The sequence below is a fragment of the Neopsephotus bourkii genome, unplaced genomic scaffold, assembly GCF_033783945.1.
Source record: "Neopsephotus bourkii isolate Nb327-2 ecotype Australia unplaced genomic scaffold, CSIRO-AGI_Nbou_v1 NB_1768, whole genome shotgun sequence".
Lineage (NCBI taxonomy): Eukaryota > Metazoa > Chordata > Aves > Psittaciformes > Psittacidae > Neopsephotus > Neopsephotus bourkii.
The window spans coordinates 6,284,761-6,308,862 of NW_026902242.1; the positions used below are offsets into that span (position 1 = coordinate 6,284,761).

Sequence of the window (24,102 nt, forward strand, 5' to 3'; positions counted from 1 at the left end):
CAGTGTGGAAGAATGTTCCACTCACCTCTCAGAGCACCACGACCTCGCCCCCGAACACCATGGTCCCTTCCTCTTGAGTTTTCATCTGGAGAGTCAAAAGCATCATCTGGTCCAAAATCTTCAGGTCCAGGAAAGCCATCTCTCCCCCTGGGACCTCGGCCCTCATGTCTTGAGGGTCCTCCTCTTCTGAAGCTACAAGAAAGAACATGGTACAAATGCGGGTTTTAGACAGAATTTAATTGAGAAACTTCAGCCAGCTTCAGTTTAATCATCAACTCATTTCTGAACTGTTTTACTTAATACTATAGCACATACAGTTACTAGAATAGGATTTGTAGGTGGAAAAGTGCTCATTTTCTGCCTTTGAGCACATTGTCTGTTCATTTTTGTAGTTTCCCCTCATTTCCTTCTGCTGATTGTGTTGGTTTTTCAAACAAGAAAAATACTTCCAAATATATTGTGTTCATTTAATAAAGGGAGGGGGAGAAATCTGTGAATGATGACTAAAAGAAGGTAAAGTATAAGTGAATTTCCCTTAATGTGGTGGTCTTCTTTCCCCTTCCATTTTTTTCCCCCTTCCATTGTAGTAATAAAAATAAACTGGAAGAATTCAAGCAATGAGAGTCATAGCTATAACAGAACACATCAGCATCTCATTCCATTGATTTTTGCTGTGCTAAAACATTCTCTTTTCTGTTCCATTCTTCGCAGTTTACAGTTTTAGCAGATGAATCTAGACAGCCTTTGGCTCTGCAGGGATGAGGGTGACTGTTGAACAGCATGCACAGTGGCATTCTACAACCTGAAGAGCAGTTTATTCAGCTGCAATAATGAAGGATTTTGCTTTGCAAAAGGTAGTTTTGACACTGAAGTTGGTAATTTCTACCAAGTCCCATGGCAGTAATTTGCTATGACTGGGTTGTGCATCTCATGTGAAATGAGTATAGCTCCTCCAGTATCACACTGGGGTTTTAACTGAGGTGTTCAGAGAGAAGAATGGTTCTTTATGAACTGTCAGTGCCACTTCAGGTAAGCCTGTAGGTGGCTGCATGAACACCGGTAGTTTTGGTTTCACCTTGCCATTTTAAACACCTGCAGCACAGGTGTGTTCTGTGTGTTACTGCACCTCCAGAAGTGCATCCTAACTAGCACCAGTTGTTAGGATTGCTTTAGTTTACAGCCCTGTTTCTGTGCAAGCACAGGCGAGAGCTATATGCAGTGCAGGTACACTGGTTCAGGAGTGCTCACAGTCAGTGTGACCCCACGCTGCTCCTGCCCACCCGTCAGTAGCAGCACACATCATGCAGGGCACTGTTTGCCCATTCCCACTGATGCCCCCCACCTCCCCTCTCTTCCCAGTTCCACACTGGCCAAATTGTAACCACCATAATACACGGATGGTGTTTGCTTTGTGCAGCATCCCCTTCCCCAGCTCATTAACGACACAGTGCATCCTATTACAAGCAAAACTTTAGATACTTTTATTTAGAATTTTAACAACATTAACCTTTTAATTACAAAGTTAAATATTTTAACAGTAGTCAGAACACAATACAATATTGTTAAACTTTTACAATTTATGTTTCATGAAAAACAATAGGTCTGTCTCCACCTCCCAGAGAACAACCACAATACAGAGAGGAGGCTGCTGTGCCTGTAAAGGTACAACAGTGGATGGAGGGAGTGCTGTGTACGGACAATGAACCATTTTACATTAACCTGGATGATTTGGGAGAACAAACTGAGCAGTTTCAGGTACAAATGGTTCAGATGATCACACTGCAATATTGTTTAGCCTTGAAACAGCACAGTTCCCTAGATGTTCTTTAGAGGGCCTTCCATTTTAATACTGACATGGTATGAGTCTGCTTAGCGTATAAATCACCAAGATTTGCAATGCAAAGTCTTATGGCTAGCAGGAATAGGGCCTTTCCTTTTTGTTTCCAGGCAACGTTATGGACACAGTTTAGTTTTGAAATCTATCATACCTATGCCTGACATAGCCACAGGTCCTAATATTGTGTTATGTTTATTCTATTTCACATCAGTCACATGTAAACCCCTGCCTTGCATAGGGCTCAGTTTCTGTTTAGACTGCTCTTGGATCTTCTTCCTTGAGGCCTAGGACCTTAACATACAGAACTACAGACTGTGCAGATTAGCAGGCAGGAAGAGGCAGGTCTCTGCAGTAGAAGCATCATGTTAATGTGCATAGGTATAGTAAGAACAGGACAGGGATGAAAAGGACGGGAAATGAGAGAGGAACACACATACACACACTTCCCTCTCATGCTTCATCAAACCAGTTACAGTCTAAATTCCAAACCAAGTCAGCTAAATAAGGGGTTGGGATTTTTGAGTTCTCTCAGCATCTGCAGTAAATGGCACTTAATTGGCCTTCATTCAAAGGAATCCATTAAGCTTGCAAGCACAATAAGCCTTTTAGAGCCCTGTGCTGATTCCTTTTAAACGAGACTGTACAAACACTTGCACTCTGACAGACTCCTCTTAGTTCAGCAGTTAGATTTACAGGTCAAGAGGTCCTCAGAATCTTCCTGAAACCTTTCTAAAAATCAGGATCATTGTAAAATACCTTCTAGCCCCACAGCATTTCCAAGGTAAGATTTGAAAATCTCTACTGAGCTTCTAAAAGCGCTGTCTGCTGCTTTTAGAGTTCTGTACGGCAGAGCATTCAGCTTGGATTCTCTCTACTTTTACTGTTTAAAAATGGCTTTGTTACCTTTTCTTAGTTACTGTTCATTTCTTTTCATACTCTTCACACAAAAGGAAGGTACAGCTTTACAGAGCTAGGTAGAAAATAGCTAAAAGAAGAGCTGTGTAGATGCAAAGTAAAAGGAATGTAAGAAAATGATTAAAAAGGCAACTAAAACACACAAAGTTCACATTATGTGGAGACCACAAGATATTTGTACATGTTCTTATACATACAGAGTTGGTGGTCAGTGAGAGGCTTAGACCTTGGAGGCCGAATTTAACCCAGTTAAACTAGCATGAATGTGGAACCGTTTCAATGACAGTTAATCTTGCTGACTTAGCATAATTCCTCCACATTTACATTTGTAACTAGACACAAATTCATCCCTTAATTTATTTGGAAACTGTGAGCAATGATATGGACATTGCTGTAAGTTGGGTACCTCCAAGTTCTTTGCTTGGCATTAAGAAATAAAGTCAGAAAGAGAAATAAAATCTCTACAAGCAAACCCATCAGAAAATAGTCTCAACAGTCCAGCAGATGCTGTAGCTCTGTCCCTTATATTTGATAGCAGGATCACTGTTCTGCTCCTTACAAGTATCTTACATCTCATTCTACAGTCCCTACAGTCATGCTGTAGTTTGTGACTGGAGACAAAGTCTCAAAATCCACTTCTAGTGTTCAAAAGTTTGCCACTTTAACCTCCAAGTTTCCTCTCAATTTTCATCAAAACGGTCTCAAATCTTCATCCTGTGTCACTGGATCTTCTCTAAAAATTTCCTGCCTTCTCTTTACTTACTGTTTAAAGACACGGAAGCTGCTGTGTACAATGACCATTTTTCTTCTATTACTGAATGATTTTTATGGACTCTATACTCAGGTATATTAGAGTTTTCATTTCCTTATTGGTTTCCAGTTTATAAATCTGAAACAGATAGACTCCTTAATGAAAAGGAAACCAGGAAGAAAGAATTCCCTCCATTTAACCTTTAACCCCCCACAAAAATGAAGAGATTAATTCTTACCTCTCATCTCGTCTTCCTCGGAAGCGTGCATCCTCAGGATCCCGTGGATATCTATCATCTGAAGGTCTGCGTCCTTCCCAAGCACCAGGAGGCCCACGGTTTGAACCCCCTCCTTCAAATTCCCTGTGATCAGGAGGAAAGGGAGGCCCAGGTCCACCTCGTCTCCATTTCTCATCTTGCAACGGTGGACCTCCTCTCCCCTCAAATTCCCGTAATCGATGGCCAAATCTCTTATCTGGATGGAAGTCGTCACGGAAGTCATCTGGTCGATCAAAGTCATCATGGAAATCTGGGTGAGGTCCTCGTCTATCTGGCATGCCCCTGCTGTCTCTACCATCACCCCACTCCTGGCCACCTCGAAACAACCCTCTCTCAGGCCCATGGTCAGGACCACCACTGTTCTGGTCGTGCCTTCTATCTGAGAGAGGGCCCATGTGATGGTTTGGTGGACCACGGGAGTCACCTTGAGGGAAAAAATCATAGCAGATTTCTGTAATGGTTTCTAAAAAGGCTTTAGGATGCCCTAGTTCGTACAGTTCTACACAGTACATGCTATATGTTTCACATTACATCACTCTCTTCTGGCACATCGTTTCCTCTATGTTCCAGCCCAAGTCTACAGAAGCTTTCTGCTCTGTCATGGCCCTGTCCTCTGCTGTAGCTTTTTTCTGTCTCAAGGCACTGCACTGGAACAGCCTCTTCAGTAGAATTACTCACAGAAGAACAAACATACCTTTATTAAGACCCGGTCCTTGGTTGTGAGGGCCGAGGCGACCTTGTCCTCCCTGCTGCCCCAGTCCTGGTATCAGTGGTGGAGGACCTGGGTTCTGTCCATCCTATGAGCATATAATAAGAAAAGCCACGTTAATTGCCATGGGTGAGTATTTTTGCTTTTAAGCATTTTCTAAGTGACAAAACAATTTTCTTTACATAAAGACTGCATCCGCACAGGTATTACGAGAGAAACAGATGCTTTTCCAAGGGTTTCAGCCTAATCTGTCAGACATTCACATCAGTAATGCTTTTCAGTCACTGTCTGAGGAACACATACTTTTATAGCAAACTTGGCTTTTTTAGGGATTAGAATTTAACCCATAACAACCAAAGATATTAAAAGCTCCTTCTAGTTAGAGCTAACATATTCTAACAGATTCTAACAGAGCATCTGTTAGAGCAGATGAGGAAACTGTCTATTTTGATTGAAAAATATCAGGTACTGATTTAAATGCAGTTAAAGAGCTGCACAGACCAAAGATTTCCTGCCAAAGAAAAAGACTTTTACAAATAATCCTTGTAAACTTTTCATAAGGAAATAGGTAAGTTTCATTTTAAACATGCTGGATCAAAACAACATCTAGAATCAAAAGCAAGTCCTAACACTTGGCTAAGCATTGAGACACATTGTTAATGGGTTAGTAAGCAATGCCAGGGCTAAAGGCAGGCAGTATAGAAGCTTTTCTCAAGCGGAAAGAGTGGAACGAGCAGATGTTTGTGCAAGTAACGTGATCCCAAAGGAAAAATTAAGTATGTGTAAGTATTTTGTTATTTTCTCTTTTCTTTTGTGAATTTCAAAGGATAAAATAATAATCTTGAAATTCACTGTCACAAACCCGTGAAAGATTTGTACAGGTACCACTTTTACACTGGGCCCACTATGACAACATTGGCCAGGAAACAGCATGGTTGAACTGTCCGATTCTGCCTTTAAATAGCAAAAGCCAGATAAAAAGTCATCATTTGGGGTTTGTACTTGACTGGAACTATGCAATTTACACTGTAGCAATGAGATCCAACAACAAAAATGTACCACTGTGAACAGGGCAGACTTGAGACCTGCAAGATGGCTGCACAAAACCTTTTTATGTTGGCATCACAAAAAATAAAATTCTCCCAAACCCATACCAGAAAACCCTGAACATGGACTATTTTTTCCCCACACATGTCTAATTTGAAAAGATTTATGCTTGGCCTTCATATCGGCTTCTAAAAATCCCTCCAGACTGCAGGTAGTTTGTAAATACTTACACCCCTGTACTCCATCACTGTCATTGTACTTGTGATTACACTGCTTAAGCTGTTCATGAATCAGTTAAGTAATTTTCATGCTCTACATTTATTTTTATAAACACTACCTTTTTCTTTCTCTTTACAAAGAAGCAGTAAGTTACTTTGTGTATTTTTCCCATCATATTTTGAAACATGGGTGTTCAATTAAACCCATGTGCAACTGCAGTCGAGTGCACAACAACAAAAAGCACACGAATATATACTACAAACACCATAGTTTTGTAGTGTACTTGCATTATGTAATATCGTAAGGGATTTGGAAAAAAAACCCCATCATAATAAAAGGCCTGTTTCAACGCCTATTAAAAACCCTCCAACACACAAACCCACTTTACTAATGACTGAATGTTGACTTAAGTCCAGAACAAATAAATCCCCTTCCTAGGTTAAGATCCAGCTCTCACAATGCTTCTGCTGTTCTTGACTAAAACCTTGCTGGAGTTCCAAGATTTCTCATATATTTAACATACACTTACAATAATAAGCTTTAATGAACTTCTTAAATTTACACCACTAGTGTTTAACCAAAGCACCAGTTTTTGGCACTCGCTGAATGAGTTTTCTCAGTGTTTAACAAAAACCTCTATTCCAAACAAAGCAACAAATCGTGCCTTGACAAGACAGGAAGACAAAGCTATAGCACTGCATTTCCACAAGCCTTTCAGGTTCTGCACAACTCATAAGCTGCTGCAGAATGCAACTGCTCCACATTACCACCCTATCTGCCCTATATATGCAAATGGTACAGCTGGTTTATGATTCCACTGAAGGGGGAAAGAATCCTTTGTATTCACACTTAAGAAAAAATTGCATTTCTTCTGAAATCCTGCCCAAGCTCCTAAAGTTTGTGTGTGTGTGGACAAGAGACAAGGCCTGGAATATCTGTACCTCACTTAACCAGTGAATGACAAGACATTCTGCACGTCTGCCTAAAAGGAATGAGAAGATCAAAGCTAAATTAGTAATAGCAGAAGTGGTCCAAAGCACTACTGCTATCTTGGGAATATTCTATTTATCTGTCTGCATTTTAGTATCAACAGGCCTATTTCCAGAACAAGACTTTAACAGTCACATCTCAGGCAATTTCCTTCTCATAAACAGCTCTCTACACTGTTTCTCATTTGCAGAAGGTAGCAGATCTCATGTCCAGGAACAGATGTATATCTTGCCCACACACTGCAGTAAACCTCTGCCTTCCCAAGTACAACAGATGCAGGTCATAGTGGTATCTTACATAGAGATTAACCTTCACAAAGCCATATAAAGGTACAAGCCATTGATAACGCAGATAGATATTCATAGGCTTCTGCTACTGAAAAGGAAGGCAAGTGACTTGTACAAGTTTACAGAAGATAAATTTGAAATTCAGAACAAAACCCAAGCTAAAGCCTATTATTAAAAAAAAATCACAGGGCCTTTTTAAACAGGAACTTTTCTTACATTCATATTACAAAGAAGCAAGCTGGAACAAAAGCTAAGATGGTGAATTTTAAAATCTGCTACTTTTTAAAAAACATTATCATACTAAAGCAGCACAAGGAAGGAAAAAAGGTCAAACCCACCTTGCTTTGCCTTTTTTTAGTACCTGTAAAAGACCTCAAGATAGCAGCATCGATTGAAAATAAGCAGCCACCTATCAAAAGCTACTTACTGAATTCTGACCAGAGTGTTAACAGCAAGGTCAGGTAAGGCCAGCCCCCATGCAAACATACCCAAACATTTATCCACACACAAGCTTGGTAATTATTCTCAGTGCAGAAAAGTTTGTCTGCCTGGGATAACAATGGAAAACATTATGCTGATTTAAGTTAGATGGCTATGGAACCAACTCTCATTTGAAATCTCAGCAACAGCATCATGTTAACAGACTTGCGAACATCAGCAGTAATTCCTTCCACAAGGAAAAAGAATAGTCAAATAAAACCACAATTTGCAGGCTAGTCCACTTCAATCTGAAATGGTATCACTGAGTTAAAGCTCATTTCAGTATGTCATCACTCACTGTGATTGGTACCAGAGTACACACTAAGGACTACAGGCATACCTGCCTAAAGCTTTAACTACAAACTACTGAGTGCAAGTCTGAAAGAGTGAAGAAAACCCCACTTTCATATCTTTCAAATGAACAGACTTTCATTTTCCAAGCATCCCCTTTCAAAATTAACCTTGAAGCTGAAGACAGTTAAGAGAAATTTTAAGTACAGGATTAGTGCCATACAAATAGGAACTTGAAACTTAAACAGGGGAAGTTTAGATTGGTTATAAGGAGGAAATTCTTTCCTGTGAGGGTGGTGAGGCACTGGAATGGGTTGCCCAAGGAGGTTGTGAATGCTCCATCCCTGCCAGTGTTCAAGGCCAGGTTGGACGAGGCCTTGGGTGATATGGTTTAGAGTGAGGTGTCCCTGCCCATGGCAGGAGGGTTGGAACTTGATGATCTTAAGGTCCTTTCCAACTCTAACTATTCTGTGATTCTATGAAAGAGCTAATAAATACAGAAAGCTCTGCATTATCTGTCATAGATCAGAAGATGGAAAAGCCCGTTATGAAGGATGCTGAAAAAGGTCAGAGCAGGTTATACCTGGTACTGAACCAGACTTAGTCAAAACCTGACTTGATTTCTGCAGAATTAATTGGTGAGTCTGAAAGCATCAATATCCAGTATTCCAGGTCAGCTATGCACAAGTATATTGCCCAACTGAGCTGGTGAATCCTCCTGGAGCTGAATGCCAAGGCAATACAGCACAGGAACACCACACAAATCTGTTTGATACCTGTCCACCCCCTCGTGCTTCTTGGCAAAGTAATGAATTCTTGGTGTACATCACCAATCTCTTAACTTGTGCCCCGCAAAGTACAAAGGTAGGTAAAGTATTTCCATACCAAGGCAGGAACCAGGGTGGATGTGGGTACTGAAACCGTGTTCCTGTGCACTCAGTCTGAACTGATAAATTCAACCAGACCCAAGCTGATTCTAGATGTGCCAGCATCTATGGTAAATTCCTCCCATGGTTTGGATTATCTAACCCTGGGACAACTGTGAGATGATAGTAACTCGCTTTGATTAATATATAAAAGTTTCAGTTTGCTTAGATACCACTCTTATGAGCACTTTCCTCCTCCCCAGGAAACTCCCCATTAACAGTTCAGTGTCCTCAAATTAAAACAGCTGGAGTTACATATTTTCTTAGCAGACTGATTTCAGTACCAGTGCTTCCAACAATCCCTTTTCTACAGTTACCTCTGCTGTTTCCAAGCTATATAACTCTTTTCAATATCATTTAAGTTTTCCTGAGGCCTCACTTCTGGCAAGCATACCAAACCTTCAGCCTCTCAGCACTTACTTTGCATTTCTACTGCACGACATTATAATTCCTACATTCTTAACACTCTCATTATACAGACCTTGTGATACATACCTGATTAAATGGGGGACGAGGCCCATCACCCAACAGAGGTGTTTTCTGCTGCTGGAATGGCAGAGGGCCCTGGGAAGGGTGCGGTCCCCTTGAAGGGTTCGGTTGTCCCTGAGGTCCTTGCATGTTTCCTTGAGGCCCTACTAAAGAGCCTTGTGGAGGTCCCTGCTGGCCTTGTGGCCCACGCAATTCTTGTGGTGGTCCTAACATCGTACCTTGAGGTGGGGGTCCCTGGAGACCTCTCATCTCCTGGGGACCATGTCCTAGTAAACCACTTTGCATATGAGGACCTCTCATTTCTTGCGGATGACCCATCATCATCCCTTGTGGAGTAGGTCCCTGGTTATCTCTGGGTCCTGGTGGACCCTGCATCCCTCTTGGATTAAGTCCCATCAAAGGCCCTTGAGATATAGGGCCTTGCATCCCTTGAGATCCTGGAGCTCCTTGCATGCCATGAGGAAGAGGTCCTTGCATTCCACGGGGACCAGGTGGCCCTTGCATTCCTTGACCACCAGGAGGACCCTGAGGACCCAAGTGACCTTGTGGGCCAGGTGGACCCTGTGGTCCTAAATGAGTCTGAGACCCAGGGAGACCCTGTGGTCCCAAGTGGCCTTGTGGGCCAGCACTGCCCTGTGGGCCTGGAGGTCCCATTGGCCCATGAGGACCTGGATGTCTCTGCATTCCTTGATGTCCATGTAAATCCTGAGGCCGTGGCATTCCTTGTGGAGGCCCTTGAGGACCTGGAGGTCCCTGTGGTCCCATGAACCCTTGTGGACCTCCAGCTCCTTGGTGTAATGGAGGACCCTGAGGTCCCATTTGCCCTTGGGGTCCCGGAGGTCTGAACTGTCCTTGTGGACCAGGAGGTCCCATCTGAGACATATTCATTTGCATCTGCTGAGGAAGAGGCTGCTGAAATCCTTGAGGCATCTGTGACATTGGGCCTTGCCCTGGAAAAGGCTGGGGTCCGTGAAGAGAGCCTCCTGGAGGTGCTGGCTGCACTTGTTCAGCTTGCTTCTGTGCAAGTCTCTCAATCTTCAATTGCTGCCCAAAGAAGAGACACTCAGATAATCAGCCAAGCCCAGAAGTATATGTAATAACTAAACATCAGAAGCGATTTTCTCATTTCTCAAGAGTTTAAAAAGGTTTAGTGCTTTTCTCTCCATTAACAGCAGTACAACTGCAGAGATCCATACATTGATCATGAGTTAACTGAAATGTGGGGGCCTGACTGAAGGTGTCATAGCATCATGCATTAAGTCCAATTAGATGCTTAGTTGGTTGGTTTGTGGGTTTTGGGGGTGGTTTAAAAGGTGAAGACGAAAACAAGATGCTAATTTTAAGGTTGAGGTCCAAACATTTCACACAGACCACTTGCTCAAACGTATCTGCTAATATCTGTGTTTACATACATACCTCCAAGAGTTGCGGGTTTGTGTACTGAAGTGCTGCCATTTCCTGTTCAATCTCTGCCTGTGTCTTCTTTTTCTCCTCCAGCTTAATATCTTCCTTTCTATCATTCAATGGCTCAGGTGGGGGAGGCAGAGGAACTTTATTCTGCATCCATGCCTATAAAGAAGAGTAAACACAAGATGAATTCTGTGGACCAACGTGTATGTGATATACTGCTGTGTTAGGAAAGGATATGCTGGAATGCTGTGTAAGGTGGATATACAGAAGCTAAAAACAATACTGAATAAAACTTCCATATCTTGTAACATACTATTTTCCAGGTACAGATACAAGATATAAGGACTTAACCAAATATTTTATGCTTAAATAGTAATTAAATTAACTACTGTGGTAAATTATTTTGCAGTGGGTTTTGATACCAAAGAGCTGGTACTGAAAATCCAAAGCAATTCAACAGTCACACACTTTCTGAAGTTGGAAAAGTAACAAGTTGTTCTTCTGGTCACCGTGTATCAGGTGCTTACCTGCTGAAACTGTGCTGGTATTGGTTTTGCATAGGGCACTTTTTTCTGTGGTACCTTCTTTTGGTCCTTTTGCATTACTTCCTCCATTCCCCAATCCAGTCCTGGGATTGTCATTTCAATGTCATTGGAATCATCCTTCCCTTTAGCACCAGAGAGACAGTCAGAGCAATGCAGGTTCACAAAGAAATACTGTTACTCTATAGCTTATTTAGCAAAAAAGACCAAGAGGTTTTCGACTCTTCCTCCTTTACATGGGAAATAGGCACAATGCAGAACTTTAGGGAAAAAACCCCAAACATCTGTGCCATCAAAATATAGAAAAGAATCAAAGAAGTCACACAGTGTTTGGATTGCTCAGGAAAATGCTTCCCCATGGCTACTACTTACCCATCTGCTCTTGCTCCATGGCTATTTTCAACTGTTCAGGTATTCCCATCCCAGGAATAACTGCTAGGCTGTTGGGTTCTAGATCATCTAGAGAAAAACATTGATACTTGGAACAGTTTCCTTTAAGTTATCATTTTATCCCTTGAGATTCTCATGTGCTTTTTACCATGACATATTTCACAACTGGTGGGTCACTTTAATTCCATACCTGAATTACAGGATATTAAATGAACTGCAAATTCAGATTCAAAAATACATTCCGAAAGGTCAGAAACTGTATCCTTTCAGGAAAGTTACACGTATGGTACCATACATAGTACTATGTATTTCCTCAGAAAAGGAAATACTAATCCACACCCATTCTTGTTAGAACAAATTTATATATTTTTAAACCTAAATTGTATTAAAGTGCTGCATTTCAGTTAACATTCCCAAACACAAAAGAGCACATCATCCAAAATCTGAAGAAGCAGATGCAACACCAGAGATGAAAAGGTTGCTGAGGCATGCCATAGAGCAAATTACCATTATCTTAACAATTTTAGGCCTGAGCAGCCTAAAATTCCCAAGATAAAACCTTAAGAAAGTGCTAAGATTTTAGTCAAGTTCAATAATTTGAAAGATTTTCCTGCTGTAGTTCAGGACTGTGGAAGTCTTGAAGTCACATGAAGGTTTCAAGAAGAAAACGGTACTGGAGATACTGCCCGAGAGTGAGCCAAACCTCGTTCCCGTGATTCACAGAGCACGTCTTACCTCCTGGAGCTGCAGAAACAAATGAAAACTCACTGTTGGAATGGTGATCACTGATAACAGGGAGAGTAAAATCATGGTCGTCTTAATGAAAAAGTATCTTTGCCTAGGTAGTCACCAATGCTATAATACTGTTTCATCACCTTACCTAGAGGCTGCACTCTAGTGTCAGCTAATGACCAAGGCTTGTTCCTGAGCCCAACCCTCTTACTTCTATATTAAGTGAAATTGCCTTACCATATTCCACGCCATCCTCTGACATCCCAGGCAGCAGATTCAAGTTGTAACGATCTCGCATCTTATCTCCAGGCCGATTTCTAGTCCAGAACTTGCTGTCAAAAGGAAGTTATATGATCTCAAATAAGGGTCTGATTAATGTAATTAGTTCTTTAACTTTTATAGTGTGCTATCTTGATTACATAAGGATTCAACTCTTACTAGATCAAGTTCAGTGCTAGAGCTAAATGTTAGGTGTGAGGTTCAAAGCAAAAATAAACCCCCAACAATTACAATACTCAATTATACAGTGGCACTTCAGAAGATACCTCAAAACATAAGGAGTATAACAATAAGGCATCAGCATCAGACCCTAAACAGACATATTTCTAGTTCATTCAAAAAACTTCTCAATTAAATACATCCTTACACACAGCTGAACTTGTCAATACACACATCCACATGGAAAAATTTACTCCACTTATAGAACACTCCATGTTTACAACATGTTCAACCTACACGCATGTAGTTTGTGCCTCCAAACATGACTGCAATGTGAAAAGACAGACATGACCAGCAGATGATCTGCAGGAAAAAAATGCTGTGGAGGTAAGAACATTTCTTCAGCAGGAAACTACAATTCTTTCTTAAGAATTTCTTCAGGGATTTCAAAGCTCTCACAAACCCCAAATCCTAGTATTTTTAAGGCTTCCTTAGATGAAAGCAAGATGTTAGATACTCCTTTCAGTGTAAAAAATCAGTGCCTTCCCATTCAGGTAAGTTTGTGTCTCTGCTTTGCACACTGCGCGTGTATCAGAATCATCGCCATCTATTCTTTGTTCACTGATGCCATGCACCTTTCTAGTGTACACACATTCCCCCTTAGATCTTTTCTTTAAATACTTGAGAATACCTGGTGTGATCATTTGAGCCTGAACAAAGAATGTGTCCAAGGGGATGCCACGCCAGACTCCAGATCATTCCCTCATGGGCCATTTCCATTCCACCAACTTCCTTCTCAACCCTGAAGCGTATTAATAAACAAATCAGTCATGACATTGGTGAATATCTGCCACAATACAAACCTTTTGCTATTCAATTGTTCCTCTGTCCCGTATTTTGCTAAACATAAGCCTCTGTTTCTTTTCTATTGGGTGAATTGAACATTCTCAGTTGTTCTCAATAAGGAGTTCAGTAACGAAGGGATTTTAACTGTACATTTAGAAACAAAATAATTATAACATCTCAGAACAAGCTCTAAGAAACCAGGATTCTGAACCATTCATCACCCTCTCAACAAAAACCTGTTTTCAGTGCAAGCAATTATGTCCTTTAAAAACACATCTGCACAGGAAAACTTCATCAGTGAAGCACATCTAACACGCTGATGAAAATGCCACATACCCAACATGCCAGAATAACAAAGAACCATCAGATCCTCCACTGGCAAACAGCCCTTCATGAACAGGATGCCAGGCCACAGCTGAAATACAAAGTAAACCACAATCAGACAGTACAACACAGGATTTCTAATGAATGGAAATCAGGATCTCAAAAACTTTAATTTTTAATCCAAATCCACAGAACATAACAAATTCTGACCTGTGGCCTCCTTTTTATGACCTCTGAAGACCTGAAGTTCTTCTTTCAAATTACGAATATCAAAGAGCTTACAGAGATGATCACGAGAAGCTGTTAGCAGCCAGTTGCCATTCAGATTCAGTTTCACCTCCATCACTGTGTTTTTATGAGCATGCCTGCAAGCAGAGATAGACTGTTTGTCCCGATACTGATTTCTCAGACACACTAAAACTCTGATAATTTACCAGTCCCAAATATTCCGATCAACAGCAAAGTAGTTCAAGCTACTAATCCAGAATACTGTGGCTTTCTGTGCAAAGGCCCTGTGCCACAACCCTGTTCTTGGATACTTCAGATCAACTGGAAGTGCCCATCAAGACAGTGTTCAGTTACTGCACGTTTCCCATGCAGCATAAGAAATTTTTTTTTTCAGATGAAACATCTCATTTGTGTTTCCATATCCAAGGTTTGCTTTCCAAATGAGAACTGTGTGAGCAGGAGGTCTACCGAGAAGGACAAAGGAAATTTAAATTCATACTCCATATTACAGTCACAATTTTCCAAGTGTAGACCTGTCTTCATCTAACCTCTAGATTTTCCAGCAGAGCTAAAGCGCAAGCTTCGTATTTGAAGCAATCAGGTATGGCTGAAAAGATGCAAGACAAAAAGCTAAGAAAGGAATGAAAAAGCTTTATGAAATTAGCTTGTATTTCAGCAAATCAAGATCTGTAGGCAAGAACTTACAGTGTGGCAAGGCTCTGGCCAGTCTTTGGATCCCAGAACTTAATGGGCTGTTGGCTATCTTTACTCCCTGATACAACTAATCCCTTTGTAGGATGCCAGTCAACACATTTCACATCTGCTCCATGTCCTGTTAAGGAGATAAAAATTGTTCATTTTTAGATTTCAGATGCTGAAAAATGAAAGGGTACACACTTTATAACTGTGATGTAAAACTGAATGAAGACCATCACAGAGCACAGGTCACAAAACCAAAGAAAACTAAATAAAATCTTCTTTGATTTAGGTGCCTTTCTTCCCACTAATCACCGGGACCACCTTCTCCTTCGATTACACCCTCAAACAAAGCTCACTTCAACATCAGAACTCTCTAAGAAGTTTCTGCTCAAACTGGTAGTTTTCTTTAGGCTTTGGCCCTGTATTATTACACAGTGTTTTAAACATAACCCTGAATAAAAAGTTTGTATGGAAGTGGAAAGGGAAAGAACCACTGTGACACTTCCCTGTCTGTGAAATGTTGCAGAAATCAAAGGCAAACACGTATTTATTCCTGTCCTATCAGTACGCTTTTGCTGTCCTGTCAGTAAACAAAGAAATAACATTACGGATCTGAAAATTAAATTAGCATATGATGAAAAGATATCTTATGAAATACAACCTCTTATCAGGTCAGAGGGATTCAGATTTTTCTATTGCTCAAGAGTTAAGGATCACCCTAGTGATATCACTTCACTTTAAACAGACTGACCTTGACAGAGAATCACTGCTGCTCATATGACATAAGATCTGCAAGAAGAAATGCCTGTTCCTGCTGCACAACAAAACGAGTTTTCTGAGCTGAACTACGGGGGTTTAGAGAAGAAATACCAAGCAGTAATTTCTTCCCCTGATCTCTCTCCATGCTAGCCCGCTTTAAGGGAAAGACAACAATTAATACCAGGAAATGAGGCAGCATGCAGGAACTAAAGAAAAAAGCAAGAGGGGAAAGGAAGGACTGTCTGCAACATAAAGGCACTGAAGTTATGAAATGGTATGAAAAAATGGTAGCATGCTCCTTGAAAGACAAAGATTTCCCATTAAAGTAAGACAACTCCCACAAGTATTGCTTTGCCACATGGTGAAACACAACTTCAAGCAGCACAAGCTGTCTTAATACAGGCCTCAATCTGACACTACATTAAAAATTAATATCAACTGAAACTTTCCTGAAGGCACAGAAAGATTTAATTGTAATAAGCAATATTTTATCTTAAAATGAAAGCAAGATGTTAACACAGAGAGTACTCTCTCCATCAAATGAGTGCAACTTTCCTCTCTCTAGAGAAAGGACAGACAGGGAAGAGACTCTCGACCCAAGAATACATTAATACAGCTTCGATAAGTATATGGGGAACAACTTTAAGGACTGATTGCCAATATGGAGGAAGGAACACAACTCTTCCCCCAGCCATAGAAGGCAGAATTGCCCTTGGAACATATGGGGTCTCAAGGAAGAACAGGATCCTCAAACTGCAAGGACTACAGATATGCTCACAAGTGACCGCTCTGGTGGTCTGTCCTATCAATAGAGGGGCACTTGGAGATGCACCACTTCCCCTCTTTCTGGCTCTTCTGATTTGGAAAGGAATGAAAGGTACTCTCTGTCTGGATTTGCTCTAAATTCCTCTCCCTCAACTAAAACATGAAGCTGACTGCTAAGCAAACCTTGCTTCTGAGTGTTTATTTGGGAAGAACAATTCAGCCTGCAGTAAGAAAGCGCTTTTCCTTCATAGTCAAGGGCAATTCACACTTGCAGATTTTCAGCTGATGGTATTGTGTAGGCACTTCCTATCCTGCAGTCCCAAGGGAAAGTCAGGGGATTTTAATTCAAGGGCAACAACAGGCCCTTATACAGAAACATTCTGTTACAGTTAATAACAAGTTGAACCCTGTGAAAATGTGTTCAGACTGGAATACCTGAGTACTATCATAAATAAAAAATACAAACCCCAACAAAACCATACAAAAACCCCTACCCACATGGATTGGGATTACGTTTGCCTTGCTGATCCCAAAACAAAGACAACTAGTAATGGAAGAGCACTGAGAGATAAACAGCTACTCTATTAAGACTGAATCTGGAAAATTAGTTATGCTGGTGAAAGGCCATCTCTGGATGATAGCTCATCCTGTGCAAGGCCTGACTCAGGCTTTTCTTCCAAGACCTGATTTAAACCAGCCTAAATATGTACCCTGAGGGAAAAAAGGCTCTGAAGGGGCAATCCAGTTCAAGGTCAGAGCCATACTCATGAACAGAGCAACTGAAGCCCCTACACTTTAAAAGTCTTCAAAAGGGAGTGACAGTGATAGGATAGCACCAGACTAATCGGCTGGTCAGAAGCCAGGTTTGATAGTCACTACCCACTAGGCCTAGATCACAAAGCTGAAAGGTCATAAAACACACCATGCCACTCAGAACTCGCAACCAGAGAAAATAAATCATTAAGTATTTATCAGCAGGCTTCCAACCATCATAAGCACACTGAAATAGACCATACGGTTCAGAAGCAGCCTAACGTATTTAAAAACATAACCATTATAAAGATAGCTAAGTGGCATTGCCTGCAGAGACCAATCTTTCAATGTGCTCTAGACCGTGGCAATAGGGGGAAAACTGGGGCCCTCCTTTGTAATCTAATCACAGTGATCTACCTTGCCCTCAAAGAGAGGTTGTGAGCATCATATATACTTAGCTACAGGTTCCTAATGCAGTGAAGCTTTCTCAAGAGAAAACAAACTCTTTCCTACAACAAATATGCTTCAAATAAACGATTCTCAAGGGACTAAGTCAGGAGAGAACTGAACAGCATCATCTCATCAGACCTCTTAATTTCTTTCTTCATCCTTACTTTTTCTTTTTCAAATTGGAGCAACTGACACTGTCTGTTGCTTCCCTTCTTTCTGCCAACAGTCATATGTACTATTATTTGTAATGAGGCAGATGATGCAGAAAACATATTTAAAACAGAACTCCAGAGAAAATGCAGCCTGGTAGATTTTCCTTTGTACTTATTTTCAGTTCTTAGTTCTAGGCTGAGACCTGGGAATTGGACTCTCCTGTGGTACAGAACCCTGTCGCCAAGCATCACACTCAGCAAACCTTAATTGATGCAAATCTCTGTAGTTTACATTCCTTATTTGCTGATTGTAAGCAGCTTTTGCTCAGTAACTTCAACAGTTGTGTGTACGTCTCTCTGACCTAGGAGAGCCAGGATGGGGATTCCTCTCTGAACAACACGTGCACTCTTTCTGCCTCGAGCCCGTCTGGAATAGGCACAGACGTTACATCTCTTGTCTTTATGGATAAACAAATAGAAATGAGTGAGTTGGTCAGAAGTCATGGCAATGAAATGCCTATAAACTGAAATGAAAGACTGAAGGTAAAGACTCTTGATAAACTGAACTTGTTTAAAATCATGAGTTACTGTCCAAGCATAAAACAGTATTTTCTCATCTTTACAAAACCCCACAGAAAATAAAAACAAGCATATGTAGATTCTCTTAAAAGTTCAGATACAAAAGTATTTCTCTAATGATACTTTTCATATACATTTTTGAGCTGTAGTCAAAATGTCATAATACATTTTGTGACCGTAGTCACAACCCCATGAATTAAAACACTGATAGTGTAACACTTGTTATAGCATAACAAGCTATAATAAGATTATGGGTAATAGTATCAGCTCAAATCCAGTATGTCGCAAGCCTGGAAAAACACACTTAAATTAAGGACTTGATTTCCCCCTCTCTCTCCCCTAATTTCTGCATATATGACTTACTGAATGTAGTAGTTGGTGTAAAAATGTTGTTTTGGATCACTGTCTTATTACAGTGTATATTTTTACATTAGAGTTTTACTTATTTATATTTTATATTATATATATTTACTTATATATATTTTATATTTATTTTACTTATTTTTTACTTATTACAGTGTATATATTACCTGTATATTTTCTTCTCTCTCTCTATAGAGATACTTTATAATGCAACTGTGTATAAACTATCAATTATATCAGGTTTACTGCTATAGCTATTTTTTTTCCTATTGTATCCTTTCCCCTAGGAATGACCCTTATTCTGAAGGCTATTCTATTTGCTTGGATTTGTTTTGCTTTTTTTAAAGACACATGGTTCTCTTATGCTGTTTTAAGTGGGGAGTAAATAGAACAGGGTATCCTCTATTTGCATTGGTCAGACTTGAAGCCTGTTCATCAGCACACAGTAATGTTCACCTTCCTGTAATCTTTATCTCCAAAATAACAGAACACCTCTCAAAAGAGCAGGCCCTTTGTAGCAGACTATTTCCAAAGGATCTGCAGAGACATCAGGTCCTACTACTGTCCAAGCTATGGCTTTCCACCCCCAAAAAGAAGGGGGGGTGAGAGGGACACAGACAGCTGCAAGTCAAAGATAATGGAAGACAACCATGTGAGAGAAAGATACTCGAGTTTTCTCCATAATCCTCTTAGACTTTATTAGTTGCTTCCAGCCTACTGGGCAAACTGGATTAATCTGCCCGCTCTGTTTTTATGGAAAGCTTTTAAAATGTTATCTGACAGTCACCCATTCTCCTAGCAATTCCTCGCTTCTACATAAAGCTCACTTAGGAACTGAATACCTCATACCCGCAAGACCCTAGGTACTGTTTTGATAATACCAATCAGGCTAACACTAAGAATACATTTTAATTGCATTAACTTAGCGCTCTTTGCCCCATGCAGTACAGTATGTGAACTCTGCTCCTCTTGAAAGCTGTCCTATTAACTTCCTATTCTCTGCTCCAGGAATGAATAGCACAGAAACCCTCCACCTTCAGATACACAGTATGCTTTTTCTTTTGAGCATAATGGGGGAGATTGGTGAATAATGAATTAAGGGAAAAGGCCCTTTCAGTCTTCAGTGGATTAAGAACAATGCCTCCCACCATACTTCCAGACCTTAGTCCCATAAACTCACATTTTCTTTCCCTTTATTTGCCCCCAGTCTTTCTGTAGCTCTGTTAGTTCATTAAACACAGTATCTAGAGAGATTGCTAGAGTTTTAATCTATGTACACGGATCTATAAGAAGTTTTCTTCCCAGACAAAAGCTTTTCTATCAGGACAGGGATTTTTTTTATCATCTGTGAAATCAGAAGGTTTAAAAAAAACCATAATAATCAGTATACACTCATGAGACTAGTTTTTGAAATGACAGGTTTGGGGAAATGAGTTTTCCCAACATTACCTGTAACAGGTAATCAACCCCCAAAATGTTCCCTTAAATGAGTTTAGAATTTGTATGGGCTAGTCCTAACTGAGCTTATACCACTCAGTGAATAGTCTGAACTCTAAAAAATCCTGAAACACTAAAAAAAAACAACCCCAAGTTTAAACTTAATGCTACTTGTGGGCTTGCACAGCTTGCACAATAGCAAAGAATCATGACACAAATGTTATGCTACATGTAATTACCAGTAATGGCATGTAGTGGTCTGAATTCCTTACATCAGTTGAAATTCAATGATGGTATCTTCTATACGGGTCTATAGCAAGGGCAAGAAATGCAGCTGTGTCTCAAGTGTATGTGGGACCCGGATCATGCAGGGTTCAGTTTGTAACTAATGGGACTACTTGTGTGTTAATGTTTAGATTCTTCAGTGAATTGAAGGTAAAATGCTGAGCAGCTTCCACAGCCGAAATGCACTGCTTTGAACAGAAACAGAAGTTACACACTGAAAAAGTCTACTGCTTCAGATTTGTGGTGCCAGGTCTTTTTTGGTTTCAACCATTAAGCATGTTCATGCTAGAGCCTACAAACACTATAGAGATACATTTCCTTTTAGGTAGATTTGCTTGTCCCTAACTCCTGAAAGTATTTTTGAGCATTAGCTCTACCTATACCCAATCAGGTTGTTTCCTGTATATGCTTAAAACATCTAGAGAGAACCAAGTTTGACAGTAGGTTGTGCAACAACACAGTAATGGGACCAGCGTCTGCAGCAAGCAAAGAGCTGTTTAACATTCTCTTAGAAGTGAGAACTATAGGACAAAATCAATTCAGTATGCATGTTTCACAATTTCTAATCATAACACAGTTATTACCTAGATTGAGCACAGATAATTATCAAAGTTATTTTAGCCTCTAAAAATATAACAGAATTTTTATGAATTTTGCTTAATATCCAGATTTTCTAATTTTAAGTGCACTTTTATGCATATAAAAAGAACCCCCCCCATGTATAACATTAAATCTGTCACCCAGTTCACCTATGTGGCAATGCTCTAAAATGCAGCATAATGCTTAGTGCATTATTAGTAATCAAGGAGTCATTATTAACCTTAAACAGAATGCCATCAGGAAGCTCAGAGCTAGCTGAAGAGAAACAAGAGGAAAAAGTAGGGCAGGAAGTATAAAAGGAGAAGGCATACCACATTAAAAAACTGTCCAACACCTTCTAATTCAACATATGTATTAGTGTTTAGCAATAATGGCAGCTGAATTGAAGGACAAAGGCAGGTTTTCATCACAGTTAGAGATAAATTACTTATGAAAAGCAGACAAGATTCTGCTTTGCCCTTAGACTCAGTTATCTATTAAAATTCTCATGCCCTATTATTTGTAACTCCTTTGCAGGTATTCATCAGAAAATGAGGGCTTTTTTAAACTGCAAAAGGAAGAACATCATCCTTTATTTTTTTTGCTGGTTACACTATTTGTCAAGTAGCTGGGACCAGATGTTCTTTTCTGTCAAAAAATTAACCAGCCTACCTTGAAAGCAGCAACACACTTGCTTTTCATCAATAGAAAATATTTATTTACAATGATATTTACATTTAATGATATTAAAACAAATGTTGTACAAGAAACATTAAAAATGAACAGCAACCATGAGAAAAATTCTCATTCCTCATAACAAACAGCTGAAAAAGAGCCAAACCCCCACTCTCAGAGAGAAAATATCACACAATTTACTACTGCTTGTTTTCTGGCACCTTCATATATTTAATACTGGTCACTGGATCTGAAAGACCTTGCAGTACCTCTAATGAGTGTTTACTGTCTTAAGCTATGAGACAAGACCGATCTCTTGTCTAACATACATGGCAAGTACTACATGCTATACAGAAAAGGGGACAGTGTAGCCATGCCCAGAAATAGAACTGGTGGTACTTCAAGGGAAGAAAAGATATGAACTTTAAAGATGAGAAAGAGAATGGTTTTGGCAATCGTTAGTCTGCAGTTCCCATAGATTTGGAGCTTTGTATCTGGGCACAGAATCAGTTTGCTGGGCAGCATAACAAAACAGAAAGTATCCCGGGAAAGTGTGAGCTTTCACATCAGTGTTCCCAGTCAAGTTCTCCAAACAGAAACTATACAAGTGTTTGTTTTGGAGTCTGCTGACAGCCTGTACCATCAAAACTGGCAGAACCACAGTATTAGCTACATTTTTTAATTAACTTGAAGCTAATAAAGAAACCCTGGTGCATCCTAAATTTCAGCACGACAATTTAGTGAGAGAAAAGGAAGGAAATCAGTGGACAGAACTTACTACCAGCTCTGTGTTCTGACTGCAATTTCAGTCAAGGTTGTAAGTGGAATACTTTGTTCCCAACTCAGGAAGAGAACAAATAGTTCTAAAAAAGCTAAGAGTAAGCATCATTAATAATTTTCAGCACTTCTTGCCTTGAACATCCTGCTGAATGTTCGTTAAAGTTCTGCTAGTTATTGCAAGAGAAAAGCATAGTCCAAACACCTAGCTTAGAGGTTAATCCAAGTTTCAAAACATTATCTGGCTACACGAGCAGACACCACTCTCAGCAAGCTACTAAAACCCTAGGAAAAAAGAAGTATGGATTCCAGCAAAAAAAAGTTATAAGAAGTCTTTTACTTTCATATAATTTGATATACCCTTACTCCAAAGTGAACCCAGAACCTTTTAATAAACATGCCTGAAACAGAAGGACTACTAAGATCTTTCTGTCAATCTGATCTTCCTTCATTGAAAGAATTGCTTTCAATATGTTTTTACGGTTGAGACTACAGAGCAGGATGCTACTTTTTTACATCCCATTGAAAGGTGAAGTACTGTCAACTCTCTTCTCTACCAGACAAGTAACTTTTAGAAACAGCCATGTTCATCTGGCCAGTCACAGAACACCACTTGTCCAGCCAGCTTCTCACTTCAAGGAGCAGCAAGTTTACAGGAAAACTGTTTCCCTTCTCGCCAACCAAAAAAGCCATGTAAGCTACTTTTGATGGCCAGGTTACCAATACAGAACACCCCACAGTATGAGACCATTATCATGTTAAGTGAGGAAATAATGAGTTTAGGTTCACTGAAGTTAGGAAAACTATTTTCTTTGGTTCTAGGGCAAATACTGCATAAGCACCTGCTCTCGGTATAAGTGAGCAGCAGCTGGCCCAGGGGTGGGGTAAGGGAACGACACAGAGATTATCAGACTTGGTACAGACTCTAGGAAAATGTTTGTGTCAGCCAATAATCCAGATGGTTAGCAAGCGTAAGTGATAAAGAAGGGAGATGCAGACAGAGGCCACTGAATTTGTCTTTATACATGGACCCTGCATTTTACAATTGCCATTTTACAAAATACTCTGCATTTTAAATGCAGAGGCTATTTCAAATGTGCTCTGCATTTTTTAATACCACCACTATTGAGTACACTAGGAAGCAGAAGGTCTACTGAACTAAACTGCTGACAGAAAGCAAGAGTACGTAACATTGGCCTAAACTACAAAGCACTACTGTTTCTACACAGAGATGAAGCGGAACAGACAGGAGAACTTTCATATCAAATACAAAGGACCAATTTTCAAGCCACTGAAATAAGAAAGGTCTGTAAATTCAGAGGACAGAAACACACACACAATGAGCAGAGTACCATGAACTAAAACAAAGAAACCACAAAACTCAGCATGTAATTATCGTATGGTGGCTTACAAATGTGTCTAATCTAGTGGTGATCTCTGGGCTAATGAGAAGAAACACAACAGAATTAAAACAAACAAACAAAACCAAAACAAGAAACAGTGCAAAAATGTAATTAAAACCGTGATCTGAATAGCGCTACAGAAATAGAATCATAGAATAGTTAGGGTTGGAAAGGGCCTTAAGATCATCTAGTTCCAACCCCCTGCCATGACACTAAACCATCTCACCCAAGGCTCTGGAGAGACAGTATGTTCCATTGACATATCCATCAAGCAGCAGAGGAAAGATGAGCTCAGGTG

General features: G+C 40.1%; 1 protein-coding gene across 4 annotated transcripts in view; it reads right to left on the bottom strand.

Annotated features, from left to right (window-relative positions):
- WDR33 (WD repeat domain 33) overlaps positions 1-24,102 on the bottom strand; it is a 68,450-nt gene that overhangs the window by 4,756 nt on the left and 39,592 nt on the right. The window contains exons 8-19 of one of the 4 annotated variants that reach the window (XM_061379147.1): positions 14,834-14,960; positions 14,111-14,265; positions 13,913-13,991; positions 13,422-13,532; positions 12,540-12,624; positions 11,543-11,648; positions 11,156-11,295; positions 10,635-10,787; positions 9,225-10,262; positions 4,475-4,577; positions 3,742-4,003; positions 26-192 (exon numbers count right to left, since the gene is read on the bottom strand). In XM_061379147.1, coding sequence (XP_061235131.1) covers positions 26-192; positions 3,742-4,003; positions 4,475-4,577; positions 9,225-10,262; positions 10,635-10,787; positions 11,156-11,295; positions 11,543-11,648; positions 12,540-12,624; positions 13,422-13,532; positions 13,913-13,991; positions 14,111-14,265; positions 14,834-14,960 — 2,526 coding nt within the window. Of the gene's footprint in view, positions 1-25; positions 193-1,457; positions 3,642-3,741; positions 4,205-4,474; positions 4,578-9,224; positions 10,263-10,634; positions 10,788-11,155; positions 11,296-11,542; positions 11,649-11,689; positions 12,305-12,529; positions 12,625-13,421; positions 13,533-13,912; positions 13,992-14,110; positions 14,266-14,833; positions 14,961-24,102 lie in introns of those variants that run through there. The other 3 variants (XM_061379146.1, XM_061379148.1, XM_061379149.1) reach the window with 3 other exon arrangements.